Below are 13,252 nucleotides of genomic sequence, written 5' to 3' on the forward strand. Positions count from 1 at the left end.
CTTTTGCCACCGGGCTTTTCCACATCCTGGAATGAGCACGATTTTCCAGGAAAGGTGACATTTCACCCTTCTCTTTCAGCTAAACCACGATCTCTCGTTTCTCTTCAGGTTTTTCTCCCTCAGTCTCACACTTCCCCTCCTTTATCCGTTGCCTTTTCTCTGTATCTCCCCAAGGTTTTGCAGATAGATCCAGCTGGCCAAGATTTCAGGAGCTCTGTGAGCTGAGATCCCACAGGATTTGAGTACTGGCTTTCCAAGACCGTGTTCTTCAGCTCCACGCTTGGATTTTGTGCAGTTTAGGTTCCTTAGCAAGGCGCTGATGGTTTCCTCCCTTCCTCCTGCTCCTGGAATGAGAAGGCAGCTCATGGAGAAAGTGTGAAATAAATAAGGACAATTAAATAAATGAGGAAAAGAGAGAATTTTATTTGTATTTCTTCGTCTTGTACGTTCTGAGCCTTCCCTGCAGCAAGTGTCAGTAATCTTGTTCTTGGAGTTGATAGTGAAAAACTTGGAGAAGGAGGATGAGGGAAAGAGTGTTTATGCTTTTAGTGTATCTTTTTATCTTCTTATTTTCTTATTTCTTGGTGATTTCAGGAGTTTGTGGCCCTGAAGACATCAGAGCAGTTTTTTAAAGGGCACTGCCAAACAGTTCCCATCTCTTCTCTCTCCTGCTGTCAAAATGCAGATAATATTTGGAGATGAACAGATATCTGAGAAAATTAAGAATAATTGAAAAAAAAAAAAAAAAAGAAAAGAAGCCTCAGGACTTTCATCTCTCTTGTTTCTTGGCCATTTCCATCTTCAGCCCACCACACATGGCCCTGCTGCTTGTGCCTTTGTTCTGTGACACTTAACACGAGCTGTGCGAGTTCTCCTCCTCTGCCAGGACAGGGAGCTGTTCTCTGCTTAAATCTCTTTTATCTGTGGCTTTGCAGCAGTGGATATTGGTGTTTTTTGGGGAAGTGGGCAGCGCAGAGGGGCTGTGAGGTGGAGTTTGGCTTTGCCCTCAGCACGTTATATGCATTTGGAACTGGGTCTGGGTTTGGAGGAGGTTGTGCTGAGATAAGTCTGGGTCTGGAGTGAAAGAGCAGCTGGGTGTGTTGCTGCCTGAAACTTAATCCAGAGGTGGGAGGAGGATGGGGACAGAGAGACGTGAGGCAACTGGTGGGCGCTTAACTTCAAAATTGAGTGAACTGGACAAAAAATTACCCAGTGTGAATATTAGGGATAGCAGCGCATCTCACCTTGCACTTGAACTGGGGTAAGAAAACTTAGGTATTTTCTCTGAGAAGCATTTTAATCCTTGCTGTGCTGCTGCCCCTGCAGGTGGGAGTGCCAGGGTCTGGTGTGGGTGTGACTGTGGGCAGTGAAATTCCTGCAGCCCCCGGGAGTTGTTGTATTAGAGCTCTGCAACATCAGAGGCTGGAGGGGCTGTGAGCAGGGACAGCCCCCAGGGAATGGCTGGAGCTGTGTCAGGGCAGGCTCAGGGTGGATCTCAGGGCAAGGTTCTTCCCCCCCAGGCTGGTTGGGCACTGAACAGGCTCCCCAGGGCAGTGGGCACAGCCCCAAGGCTGCCAGAGCTGCAGGAGGCTTTGGCTGATCCTCTGAGGGGCAGGGTGGGATTGTTGGAGTGTCCTGTGCAGGGCTGAGGGTTGGACTGGATGGTCCTTGGGAGTCCTTTCCAGCTCAGGCTGCTCTGTGACTCTCTGACCATGTTTGTGTCCCCTTGGTGCCTGAGTGTTTCTGACACCGGGCCTGGACATTCTTGTACCTGATTTAAAGAGAACAACCACAAACCAAACGAAAACAAAGTCCTCCAAACTAAACCCCTGTGTCTCTGCTTTCCCTGCTGATGCTGCCTGTGCTGTGTTCTCATAGATTTATGATCCCCTGGCAGCTGGGCTGGGCAGCAATGGCACTTTGGATAATGTTTGTGTTCAGTTTTGCAGTTTCCCCAGCTCTGGCAGCTTTGGAGATGGCAGGGATGGAGCTGGTGGTGGTGCCACAGCAGCTCCACTGAGCCAGAGCACACTGGATGGTCAGATATTCCCAGTGCTCTGATCCTGCCTTCTCCTGGTGCTCTCAGTGAGCCACATCAGCTCCCTGAGCTGGCAGAAAACTGCCTGTTTTTTGGGACAGCAGAGCAGGGCTGTGCCTGGGGCAGCTGCAAAGCTGGGATTGCCTGCTGGGAGCTCACCCTGCCTGTCTTGGCTCTGAGCTGGCAGCACTTTTGGGGGGGTTGATAACATCAGGGTGTTTGTAAACCTGCAGGGCTGCCCCAGTGGGATGTGTAAATGCACATTCTGCCTTCTCCTACCTGTTGCTGTAGATAAGCCGAGTTCTCCAGCTGCACAGATGGCTTCTTTTATCTTCATATTTGCCTTATCTGAGGGGGGATCAGTTTTCTTAATTTGTCTAATTCATAATCCCATCTCAGTGGGATCTATGTGCACTTGCTGGTTGAGGAATTGCTTTTGTTGATGTGTACGTCATCCCCTCCTCCCCTCTCTGCTAAATTGAATATTGGCCTAACTCTTAGTCCTCTGTAAGAGGGCTTAGAGGGATTATTTTCGTACTAGATAGGGTCAATTTTAATAAAAACCAGGGAATGAATAAACGGGGCTTGTTCTAAACTGCTGCTTGTTCTTTTTAAATCTGCAACCTGCAGAACTGGCTGATAGTCACTTAAAATATCTTTTTTTTAACTCCATTGCAACTGACAACTTTCCCTGAGGAAAAATTCATTGTCTTGCCAGCCTGTTGCATAATTCAGTGCAGATGATTGCTGTTGGTAACCCTCTGGTGCTGGTTGGATCAGCACTTGACAGAACAAAGACCCCCATTACCATCTGTTAATATTGGCTTTTGGCTTTCCCTGGTAATCTGTAAGTTCATCCAGGATCTGTATGTGCAATAAATGTCTGTATTTTAATTGTTTCTGCTTATGGTACAGAACTTCCAGTTGGAAACTTTATGCTTCTGGAGGGGAGAGATTAAACTGTAGGGGACAGAGCTGTGGTTGGTTGTGGTGTGTGTCCACAAGATAGTGAGGATTACAGTGTTTACTGACCCTTGTCAGTGATTAACTGCAAAACTGAAGGTGTTGGGGTGCAGATCTGCAGGATTCTGTTGGAAAGGGGATTGTTTTCTTCTTCAAGAAAGGAATAGAGGGTAGCAGGGAAACAGTAAAGTGCTAAATTAGCCTGAAGTCACCCCCAGCCAGGGCAGTGGTCTGACTGACCCAGAGCTGCTGCAGGTTTCAGAGAATTGTGGAATGGTTTGGGTTGGAAGGGACCTCAAAGCCCATCTCGTTCCACCCCCTACCATGGGCAGGGGCACTTGCCACCAGCTCAGGTTGCTCCAACCTGGCCTTGGACACTTCCAGGGATCCAGGGGCAGCCACAGCTTCTCTGGGCAACCTGTGCCAGGGCCTCACCAGCCTCACAGGGAAGGATTTTCTTCCCAGTATCCCACCTAACTCTGCCCTCTGGCAGTGGGAAGCCATTCCCCCTTGTTGTGTCACTCCAGGCCCACATCAAAAGTCCCATCTCCTTTATCCTTGGAAAGAAAATCATGGAGTCATTAAGGTTGGAAGATGTTCTGTTCTGCTCATTCTTGTCTGTCTCCTTCCTGGAAACCCATATCCCCTCTCATCCTTTATTTCTTCTTAGGAAGAAATCCTTCCCTGGGAGGGTGGGCAGGCCCTGGCACAGGTTGCCCAGAGAAGCTGTGGCTGCCCCTGGATCCCTGGAAGTGTCCAAGGCCAGGTTGGAGCACCCTGGGCTGGTGGAAGGTGTCCCTGCCCATGGCAGGGGGTGGGACTGGATGCTCTTTAAGGTCCCTTCCAACCCAAACGAGTCTGGGATTCCACGATTTGGGATGTGGCTGCAGAACAGCTTGTGTTCTCCACTGTCAGAGGAAATGAGAAAAGTTTAGTTGCAGTTAAAATTTATTTTAATTCATCCAAATCACTTTTTGTTTGGAATTCCCTGAAGCACCACAAGAAGGGAAGTTCTGATTTTTGCTGAGTGGCAGCAGCAGGAGCAAAAAAAGCTGCATTTTTATAAATATTGGAATGACAGAAGCATAAAAAAAATGGTGAGACACCTGGTGTGTGTTTATGTTTATAAATACTAGAGAGCACTGCCTTGGCTTTCACCTCCTTCCCCAACCCCCCGGTGCAGATGGAGGAACAGGTTAGTCTGGGTGTTTGGAAATGAGTGTTGCTGATGGGAGTTCTTATATTTGGAGGTATTTTTGGATTGCATAAAGGGGAATGTGGTGCTTCCCTGCTTTTGTCGTTCAGCTGAGAGAATCCTCAGCAACCCACACCGTGTGTGGGGTGGAAGGAGAAATCCTGGAGTCACATTGCTAAAAATTGATTGATTTTGTAAACAGGCAGAGCTTGGTTAAGTTAGGAAGGAAATGGTGAGCACAGCTTTTCTGGTTGTGTCTTAGACCAGCTCACACAGCAGCTGGGAGCTCTGAAACCAGTTATTGCTGCTCCATCTGCAACCAGCTGATGTACCCTTAAATTTGCACATTTGCTGGAGTTGATATCAGGCAGGGCACTGAAGTTGATGCCAATCAGGAGTTATCAGCACTCCGGATATACAGGAGAGATCCACTGATCGATGACTCTTCTTTGTTCCGTGGGGATTTCAAACTGATGCAGGTTCTCACCTCCCACTTCCTGGAGTTTTATCCCGACTCCAGCAGGAAAGGCTCCTTCCTGGTGTTCATCTCCCTCAGAGGGCTGAAGTGGGCAGTGCTGTGCTGGCCACCTCAGGCAGCAGGAATTCCCTGGCTCATATGGAGGTGCAGGCGCTATTTCCAAAATCCACCTGCTGGATGGGGCCCATCTGCTGCCCTCCAGCGCAGTTGTCCTTGGGTTCACCCAAGCCCAGGATGCCTCTGCCTCACTCTCAGGAGCCCAGAACCTCTTTTTTCCTCCCCTCAGCCCAACCAACATGGCCCAGAACTGCTCAGTCTCCTCGGTGTTCCCAAATAACCTCGGGAGCACCGAGAGTCCTCAGCACTCACTGGCTGGGGGGGACAAGTGGGAGCTCTTGGCATCTCCTGGGCTTTTCTGTCCCTGCCAGCAGTAGGAATTTCTGCTCACAGAGGTGCCCCCAGCTCAGCTGAACTCCTGATATTCTGATCACAGTAGGTTTTTTTAAACCTCTCTCTCTCTCTCTATATATATATATACACCTATACCTATATATATATATTTATGTATTTTCTTTCAAGAAGCTGGAGAGTGTCATTTTATGTGTATTCTGATCACAATAGGTTTTTCTATTATACATTTCTCTATGTATTTTATTTTCCAAGAGTCTGGAGAGTGTCACTGTGTGTGTGTGCTGACGTGTGGGGTTCATAAAGCATTTAAGAATGTAAGAGGATTGGGATGATGGAATTGCTCCCTCAGCTGCTGTGTGGCTTTCACCTCGTGTGTATAAATATTTGGGTGGATCAGTTTATGTTTACGATTGATTCCTGTTTAGAAGGGAGTTGCCTATGGTTTATGTTTGCATTTTGTGCTTATTTTAATCATGCTTTGCTTTGTTTTGTTCCTTTTTTTTATCTCTTTTTTTTTTCTTTCTTTTTTGTTTTTTTTTTTTTTTTTTTTTTTTTTTTTTTTTTTTTTTTTTTTTTTTTTTTTTTTTTTTTTTTTTTTAATTGCAGCAGCTGTTGCCGGGTAAAAAGTTTTGGGAATCTGATGATTCCAGCAAAGATGGACCAAAAGGGATATTTCTGGGAGATCAGTGGAGAGACAGTGCTTGGGGAACATCAGGTAGTTTGATTATTTACTTAATTTAGTTGGGGTTAAATACAGAAATGTGCAACTCACCTGCTCGCAGTCACTGAGTTCTGAAAAGTTTTTAAAAAACATCTGGTTTATACAATAAAAAACAAATAGAAAACCCCACATTGCTTTGTGATTGAGTTAAAATATCCATACATGTCAAAAGGTTGTTTAATGTAAATGTGTGCAAATTCTTGTGTACCTGCTTAAAAATTTTAAATTGCCCTTAAAATTTCAATTTAAACTTTCTGATGTGTTTTCTGCCTTGGGATGAATAACTTGAAAGTTTGAACAGAGATGTTGGAGAACAAGATGAACAAAAAAACCCAAAACACCTGCAGTTTTAAAAATACTAAACCAACCAACAAAAAAAACAGTTTGAAAAATGAAAAAAAAAATTGATGTTTTGAATTAGGAGTATTGAGTTATATCTGCCAAGGATTTTGATCTTGGATCAGAGACTGTCCCTGATTTTGGACTTCAGGAGCGTTCAGGTTGGTTTGAATTAAATTTTAAGAAAAATCCCATACGTGTGCTGGGTTTGAAATGCTGCCCTTGTGTTTGTTGTTTTCTGTGGGTTCTGTATGTAAGGAATATGTTCCTTAAACACTGCTGGGCATCTCCTGCACTTCCCAAGTATCTACAGCCCCCAGGAAATGGGATTTACAGCAGCTCCACTGTTGTGTGGGGCTTTTCCCTCACAAAAATACCCATTCTTTAACTGAAGGCTTTGGGATAGTGCTGAGGGCGTTTTGTGTTATTTAAATTGAAAGGTGACTGTAAAAAGGGGGACGAAACTCCTCAAAATTGGATGTGTTGGGTCGGTCCTGGGCACTGGGGAGGTTTTGGGGAGCTGCCCACAGTGCCTGTCCCCAGCAGCCCCAACTCTTGTGCCAGGATTTATTAGTCCAGAGTGGAGCTGAGGTGGATTAAAGGCTGAGCCAGGCTCTCCCAAGAGCTGAGGAAGTGACTTTCTCCTGAGTTACCTCTTGTTGGGCTGTGACACCCCAGGCAGGTCACCCCTCACACGGGCTGATCCCAGAGCTCCAGGAGTCGAAGCCCTTGGACTCCTCTCTCCCTTTGTTTTTTCCCCATTAACTTGTGCACCTCAGGGCCTGTGTTCCTTGGTGGCTGGAGGCCAGGCAAGGCAGGATTTCCCCTCTGGCTCATCTGAAATGAAGGAACAGCCCCCCAAAATCCCCCCAGTGCCCAGGCTGCACGGAAAGGGTGAGGGCCTGGTTCACTGTAAGATGCCCTTGGCCCTATCCCTGCTCCTTCCTCTCTGTCTGTGCCCACCAGATGCACTGCAGGCCTCCCACGGGGCTTTGGATGTTCACTCCTCTACCTCAAAAACTGGGTTTTTAAAGTGTCTAAAACCAGTTTTAAGGTGTTCAAAGCATCATTCCTGTCCTCCTTCCCCTCCTGGTGGCACACAGGTTGTGCAGCAGGGCAGTGAGTCCCACTGGGGGCTCGAGCTGGGTTCGAACTGGCTTTTCCCTTTTTTACTGTCTTTATCCCCCAAAGTGTCCCCAGTCCACTTCACTTTGTGGACACGTGGGTGCTTGTGCTGGCTTGGGGGAGAAGGAGCAAAGTGTAGCCAGGAGCAGTGAGGGAATAGAATTACTTCTCTGGCAGCTTCTACGTGCTTTATAAGGAAACTGCGCTATCATTGTCACTGAATATTGTCCCTTCCACCATCCCCTGGCAACTCCCTATGTCTGCTGCCTGTTATTTTTGACTCAGAGAATTCCTTCCCTTCATTCCTTGGGGATTCAGGGTCATTTCTTGTCCAACCAGTGATTTTTGCAGAGCCCGGAAGGACTCAGAGATGCCTCTCCTGAGTCTATCCTGGTTGGATCTCAAACCCTGGCACAGCAGGGATGAGGCTGGTGCAGGAGGATGGGATGAGGAAGAGGAGATGAAGTTCTCATTAACTTTTTTTTTTAATGAGGAAATAGCCACAAAAGTCTCTGATTATGACTCAAATGCTACAGTTCTTAGAACCAAGAACACAGATACAGGCTGGTGTAACAACAGGATCACGTTTTAAATGACAAACCAAAACTGGTTTTCACTGCGCTAGTGCAAGAGTTTTACTAAAAATAAAAACTAGAACTTTGTCTTTTTAATTACAACCTTTAATAAGTCTTAAATTTCAAAAATGTTATTAGTTTAGATTTTAATATAGTTCTCACTTGTAAGTTTACAGGTTCTAATGTTTAAAACCCCCTCCTGGTTTTACTAATGGGCATCACCAGAGTCACAAAGTTGGCACTTCTTAGTGCAAAGAAGACCCTGGAGAGTACATATTTAATGACTTGCCTCCTTTGTTGGATGTTCTTACCAGAATTACCCATGGTTTTGTTCCAGATCACTCTGTTTCCCAACCCATTATGGTTCAGAGAAGACCTGGTCAGGGCTTTCATGTGAACAGTGAAGTCAACTCGGTGCTCTCACCGCGGTCAGAGAGCGGAGGGCTTGGCGTGAGCATGGTGGAGTATGTGTTGAGCTCATCTCCTGGAGATTCCTGCCTAAGGAAAGGAGGATTTGTAAGTCTGCCTGAGTCTCCCACATCTGAGTCCTGTTGTGTTATTTTCTCTGTTTGCTGTTCAATTTGTTTGTTTGTTAATCCAGTGCTAAGGCAGATGTTTCTTCTTTTATTAGCTCCTAGTTTCTCTCTTTCCTCAAACAGGCGGGTTGACCAGTCTCAAACCAGCAGGTTTAACCATTGTCCTTGACTTGGGGGAGTGTGGGATAGAAGGGAGGAATGGGAAGGTGCTGGCATTCCCTGGTTTTTGGCTAAGCCCCCCAGCAGTAACACCCCCTCCAAGCTGAGGGTTGGACACGGTTGCAGACACTCCTGTGGGTTCTGACTGAGCTTTGGTGAACAAAAAGCTCCGTGTAGTGCTCCCAGAAATGGGACAAAGCTCCCCAAACCACTCCAGGTTGGGGTGTTGCTGTCCAGGCAGACCATTCCCAATGGAGAAATGGCTTCAGTCCCTGTGCTCCTCGGGGTGGGGAGAGAGCACAGTTGCTGCTGCCTCAGATATAAGGATAAACTGATAACCAGGGTGAGCCCTGAACCCACGAAACAGGATTTTTGAGGAATGAACAGTCAATGGAAGGAGCCAGTTTATCCCATTGGGCTTAGAGAGGTGTTTCCTGCACAGCACAGACACTCAGGGGTCTCACTGCTGAATATCCCATTGTGTGGGGGGGAGAATTGGGCTCCAAATTTATAGTTAACATTGGCATTTCCAAATCCCCTCTATAATATTAAGGAAACACAGCTTTACTTAAGAAGCAGCACCAGATTATTGCTTTTAAAAATCATCTTTTTTTCCTAAATATGAGGGGAAAATCCTCCCCCCTCAATTAGAGAGGATGGGTAAAGTGTTTAGTTGATCCAGTGCTTGCAGATGAAGTGGCAGGCAGGGTTTGAATGTCTGGCCCTTTGACAGCACCAAAGCTGGCCCTGATAAATATGTTTATATGCCCCTTGCTGGTTTTTATCATAAATTATGTTGTTTTTCCTCTCCCTTTTGTTGTTCAAAACACTGCCCCAGGCATCATCACCCTTTATTCTTCTCCCAAGTGAAATAAAACACAGACATTAAGGGCAGAAATGCTGGAGCTGTAATACCACTCATAAAATGCTCAACAGGACAGAAATCCTTCTTTTCCTCTTTTCCCCCCCCCTCCCCTTTTTTTCCCAAGGAAACGTGCTTTAGGATTACATGAACCGAGCCTGAATTAGGGATGTATCTGAGTGCTTTTAAACGAGCTGTTCCTTGGAATTCAGTGTGATGCCTCTCCCCAAAACGAGGTGATTCTCCAACACTTGCACTTGCCAGTCAATAACTGCATCTCTGACACTGAACCAGTGACTTCCAGAGAGGCTCTAATTCAGTTTATTCCCCTGCAGCACGTGCTGTCGTTAATTTTGAAGTCCCATTTTGAATTATAAGATTATTTTGGGTTGGGATTTTTAGAGCCCATAGAAGCAAACCCTGAATTACTCAATGGAAGAAGCTGAATAGATGAAATCTCTTGGAAGACTTAGAACTAATTCCCTTGTTTCTTCAGTTATTATGGGGCTATTTTGCTCTTTTTTTTTTGGTAAGAATTAATGTTTGCAAGTGACTTCCTTTATTGTGACATGTGCCTTTGATTTGTGACCATCTCGGGATGAAAGCAAAATCGATCTGAAAACTCAGCTTATTAAAACAATGTCTCTTTTTGCCCAGGGGCCGAGGGATGCAGAGAATGATGAGAATGACAAAGGGGATAAGAAAAATAAGGGCACGTTTGATGGCGACAAATTGGGAGATCTGAAGGAGGAGGGGGATGTGATGGATAAAACAAATGGTTTGCCTGTTCAAAATGGGATCGACGCAGATGTCAAAGACTTCAGGTATGTGCATTGTTAATTAACAGTTAATTAGTGTCACACTGGTGGGGTTTAACCTCAGCCAGCTCTCAGCACCCCCAACCACTCGCTCTCTCCACTCCAGTGGGATGGAGAGAGAATTGGAAAAGTGAGAAAATTCATGTGGGTTGAATTGAAAACTCGTGGTGGAAACAGTTTAATAAGGAAAGCAAAACCTGTGCATGAAGCAAAGCAAGGCCAGGGGTTCATTCAGCACTTCCAAGGCAGGCAGGTGCTCCATCCCCAGGAAAGCTGGGATCCATCATAACAGAGATGGCGAAGGGATGGAGCATCTCTGGGAGCAGGAAAGGCTGAAGGAGCTGGGGCTGTTCAGCCTCCAGAGCTGATGCTGAGAGAGGACCTCATCCATGTGTGTCAGTGCCTGCAGGGCACAGGGAGAAGGTGGAGAACACCTAAGAGCACACCTCGGCCTGGCTGTTGTGATCTGGGTTATTTTCACACCTATTTTAATTTTACTGTGTGGGATCCCTATGGAAACTCCCGTGGAAGGTGTTGACTCTGATTATGCACCAGTCCAGTTTATAGCTGGGGTTTTGGACTTGTTCCTTATAGCTCTCCTGTGGGATTACAACCCTCTGAAATTGTGGCTGTTGATGTAATGGATACATTTGTGTTTCTTGCTCACTTATGTACCTGCTGTGGCTCCTGTTGACATGCAGGAAAACTGGAAAAGCCAAACAAATGGTTAAGAAAAAAAAAAACGTGTAAAAGTCAAACAAAATGCTGGGAAGTGCACAGTGCATGGAGATGAACCATTCCCATTGAGTCCAATCCTTATTTTAGGTCGTCAGGAAACCCTGGGAGCTGCTTCAGAAAGGTCACAAGTGAGACATGGTGCCAGAGGATCACACAGTTAATAATCACCAGATAGCTTTATGAAAAAAATGACTGGCATTGCTGAAATTTTGGCTTGTTCAGTCAGTCCTCCATTGACTGACTCTCAGTTGAGGAGAAAAATAGAAACTAATTTTTTTTTTTTTTTTTTACTGGAACAGGAGTTTTGGGGCCAGGGAACTGGGGGGGGGAAGGGGCGGGTGGGGTTTTTTTGTTTGTTTTTTAAATACATAAGTCATTCTGTAGAGTTAGCTCGGGGAACTCTTACAGATATGTTTTCCCCCCCTTTATCACCACCCCTCTGTGAGCTCTGGGTGTGTCAGTGGTGTGGTCAGTGATGAGTTCTCCCTCCCTGCACAGCCGCACGCCCGGGAACTGCCAGAACTCGGCGAGCGAGGTGGATCTGCTGGGCCCCAACCAGAACGGATCCGAGGGCTTGGCCCAGCTAGCCAGTACCAACGGGGCCAAGCCCGTGGAGGACTTCTCCAACATCGAGTCCCAGAGTGTGCCCCTGGATCCCATGGAGCACGTGGGCATGGAGCCCCTCCAGTTCGATTATTCCGGCACCCAGGTTCCCGTGGACTCGGCCGCAGCCACCGTGGGGCTCTTCGACTACAATTCCCAGCAGCAGGTGAAGAGTTTGGTCCTTGGTCCAGCCCAAAGAGTCACTGTGGGGTTAGATGAGCTTGAGGAGAGGGGTGGAGGAAGGCTTGAAATGGTTTTATCGCTGTGCTGGGTGTGTCCTCCCAGGGAGCTGGAGGGGGAGATCTGCTTCCCGTGGCACGTGGACAGGAGCCTTGGGACCTGTAACAAACAGGTTATCCAGCTGTCCACAGTCTGGGTAGGAATCGTTGGGATCTTGAGAAAGTTAGTGTTGAAAAAGAGCTGTAAGTTAGAAAAACTGCTAAACCAAAAATAAACACCACCCTAGAACCCTTAAAGGGACTGGAAGGTCCAACACCTGCTCAGCCCTGGTGCTGAGCCCCGCTTTGGGCTCTGCTACCCCAGCTGGGCCAGGCTGAGGGAATTCTGAGTTCAAACCATGCTGCTCGTACCTGAGTCTGGTTTAAAACCCAAGGGCAGAGTCCAGGACTCCAAACCTTTATCTCAGAGCTTGTTTGACCTTTCTCCCACACGAGCCCAGGCTCCTCATCCCCGAGCAGTCACCCAGGCCTGGCTTGTGCTCTTGGCTCCTCCTCAATGCTGGGCCTGGATCCAGCCATCGACTCTTAATCTGCTTCTGTTCCTGCTCCTTTGGGTAATGATTGTAAACTTTATTGCCTTCCCTTTGCAAGTGTGATATCCCTCAAAGAAGAAAGCAGTCCTTTGTTGTAGCTGGTTGCAGGAGCACAGAACTAACCCTGGCTTGCCTAAAATATCTGATCTTTTTTAGCAAAAGGGCTGCTGCTGGCACTTGGGATTGAGGAAATACCACTGCCAGGTTTGTGCTGGGGCTTCAGAGTTATCGTAGTCTTAAAAGCAGTGTAAATATCTGTGTTACAGCTCAGTTGGCTATTTTATTCTACACCACGTTTGGGAGGTGAAGGATGGAAAATTTTGTAATGATTAAACTAAATAGCTACTGTATAGTTCAGAAAGGAAAAAAAAAACAAGATAGTTTCAAGTCTTTGTCTTACCCTGATGTAGGATCTCGGATTCGAGAATTGATTTCAAACCATGAAACTTGTGTTTGTTGGTTTTTTTTAAACAGTAAGTTAGGGCTAGATAAATGAGCTGCTTTCTGAAGAACCATTAGAAATGGGGACTATACAACAGGAATGAGAAGCCTGTAATTTGCATTTTCTCAGTGTTTTCTATTTAAATGAAGGCTCATTTACAAGTTCAAGGAGTTTTTATTTGTTTCTTTCAGCCTTTCAAAATGAAGAATTTCAAATTTGGCACGTCTAGCACCTAGTAAGGAGAAATAAAAACTCCCCAGAGTAAAGCAGAGCAGGGAAGGGTGCCTGTTTCAGGAGCAGTGGAACATGGATTTCTGGCTTGGGCTGGCCTGGGCTTGAGATTTTTGTTTCATATGAAGTGGATGGTTAATATCCACCTAGATTTGATGTCACCTCCATGTAATCATGTTTAAAGCTGTCAGCTGGGCTGCCTGGGAATCATTTGGGTTGGAAAAGCCCTCCCAGCCCATCGAGTCC

At 46.4% G+C, this 13,252-nt stretch overlaps 1 protein-coding gene across 1 annotated transcript in view; it reads left to right on the forward strand.

The window, feature by feature from the left end:
• PUM1 (pumilio RNA binding family member 1) overlaps positions 1–13,252 on the forward strand; it is a 56,355-nt gene that overhangs the window by 2,094 nt on the left and 41,009 nt on the right. The window contains exons 2-5 of the mRNA XM_027907576.1: positions 5,692–5,800; positions 8,183–8,361; positions 10,060–10,226; positions 11,457–11,771. Coding sequence (XP_027763377.1) covers positions 5,692–5,800; positions 8,183–8,361; positions 10,060–10,226; positions 11,457–11,771 — 770 coding nt within the window. The remainder of the gene's footprint in view (positions 1–5,691; positions 5,801–8,182; positions 8,362–10,059; positions 10,227–11,456; positions 11,772–13,252) is intronic.

The sequence above is a fragment of the Empidonax traillii genome, unplaced genomic scaffold (assembly GCF_003031625.1).
Source record: "Empidonax traillii isolate 1590-97213 ecotype Southwest subspecies unplaced genomic scaffold, ASM303162v1 scaffold1493:size124086, whole genome shotgun sequence".
In the NCBI taxonomy this organism is placed as follows: domain Eukaryota; kingdom Metazoa; phylum Chordata; class Aves; order Passeriformes; family Tyrannidae; genus Empidonax; species Empidonax traillii.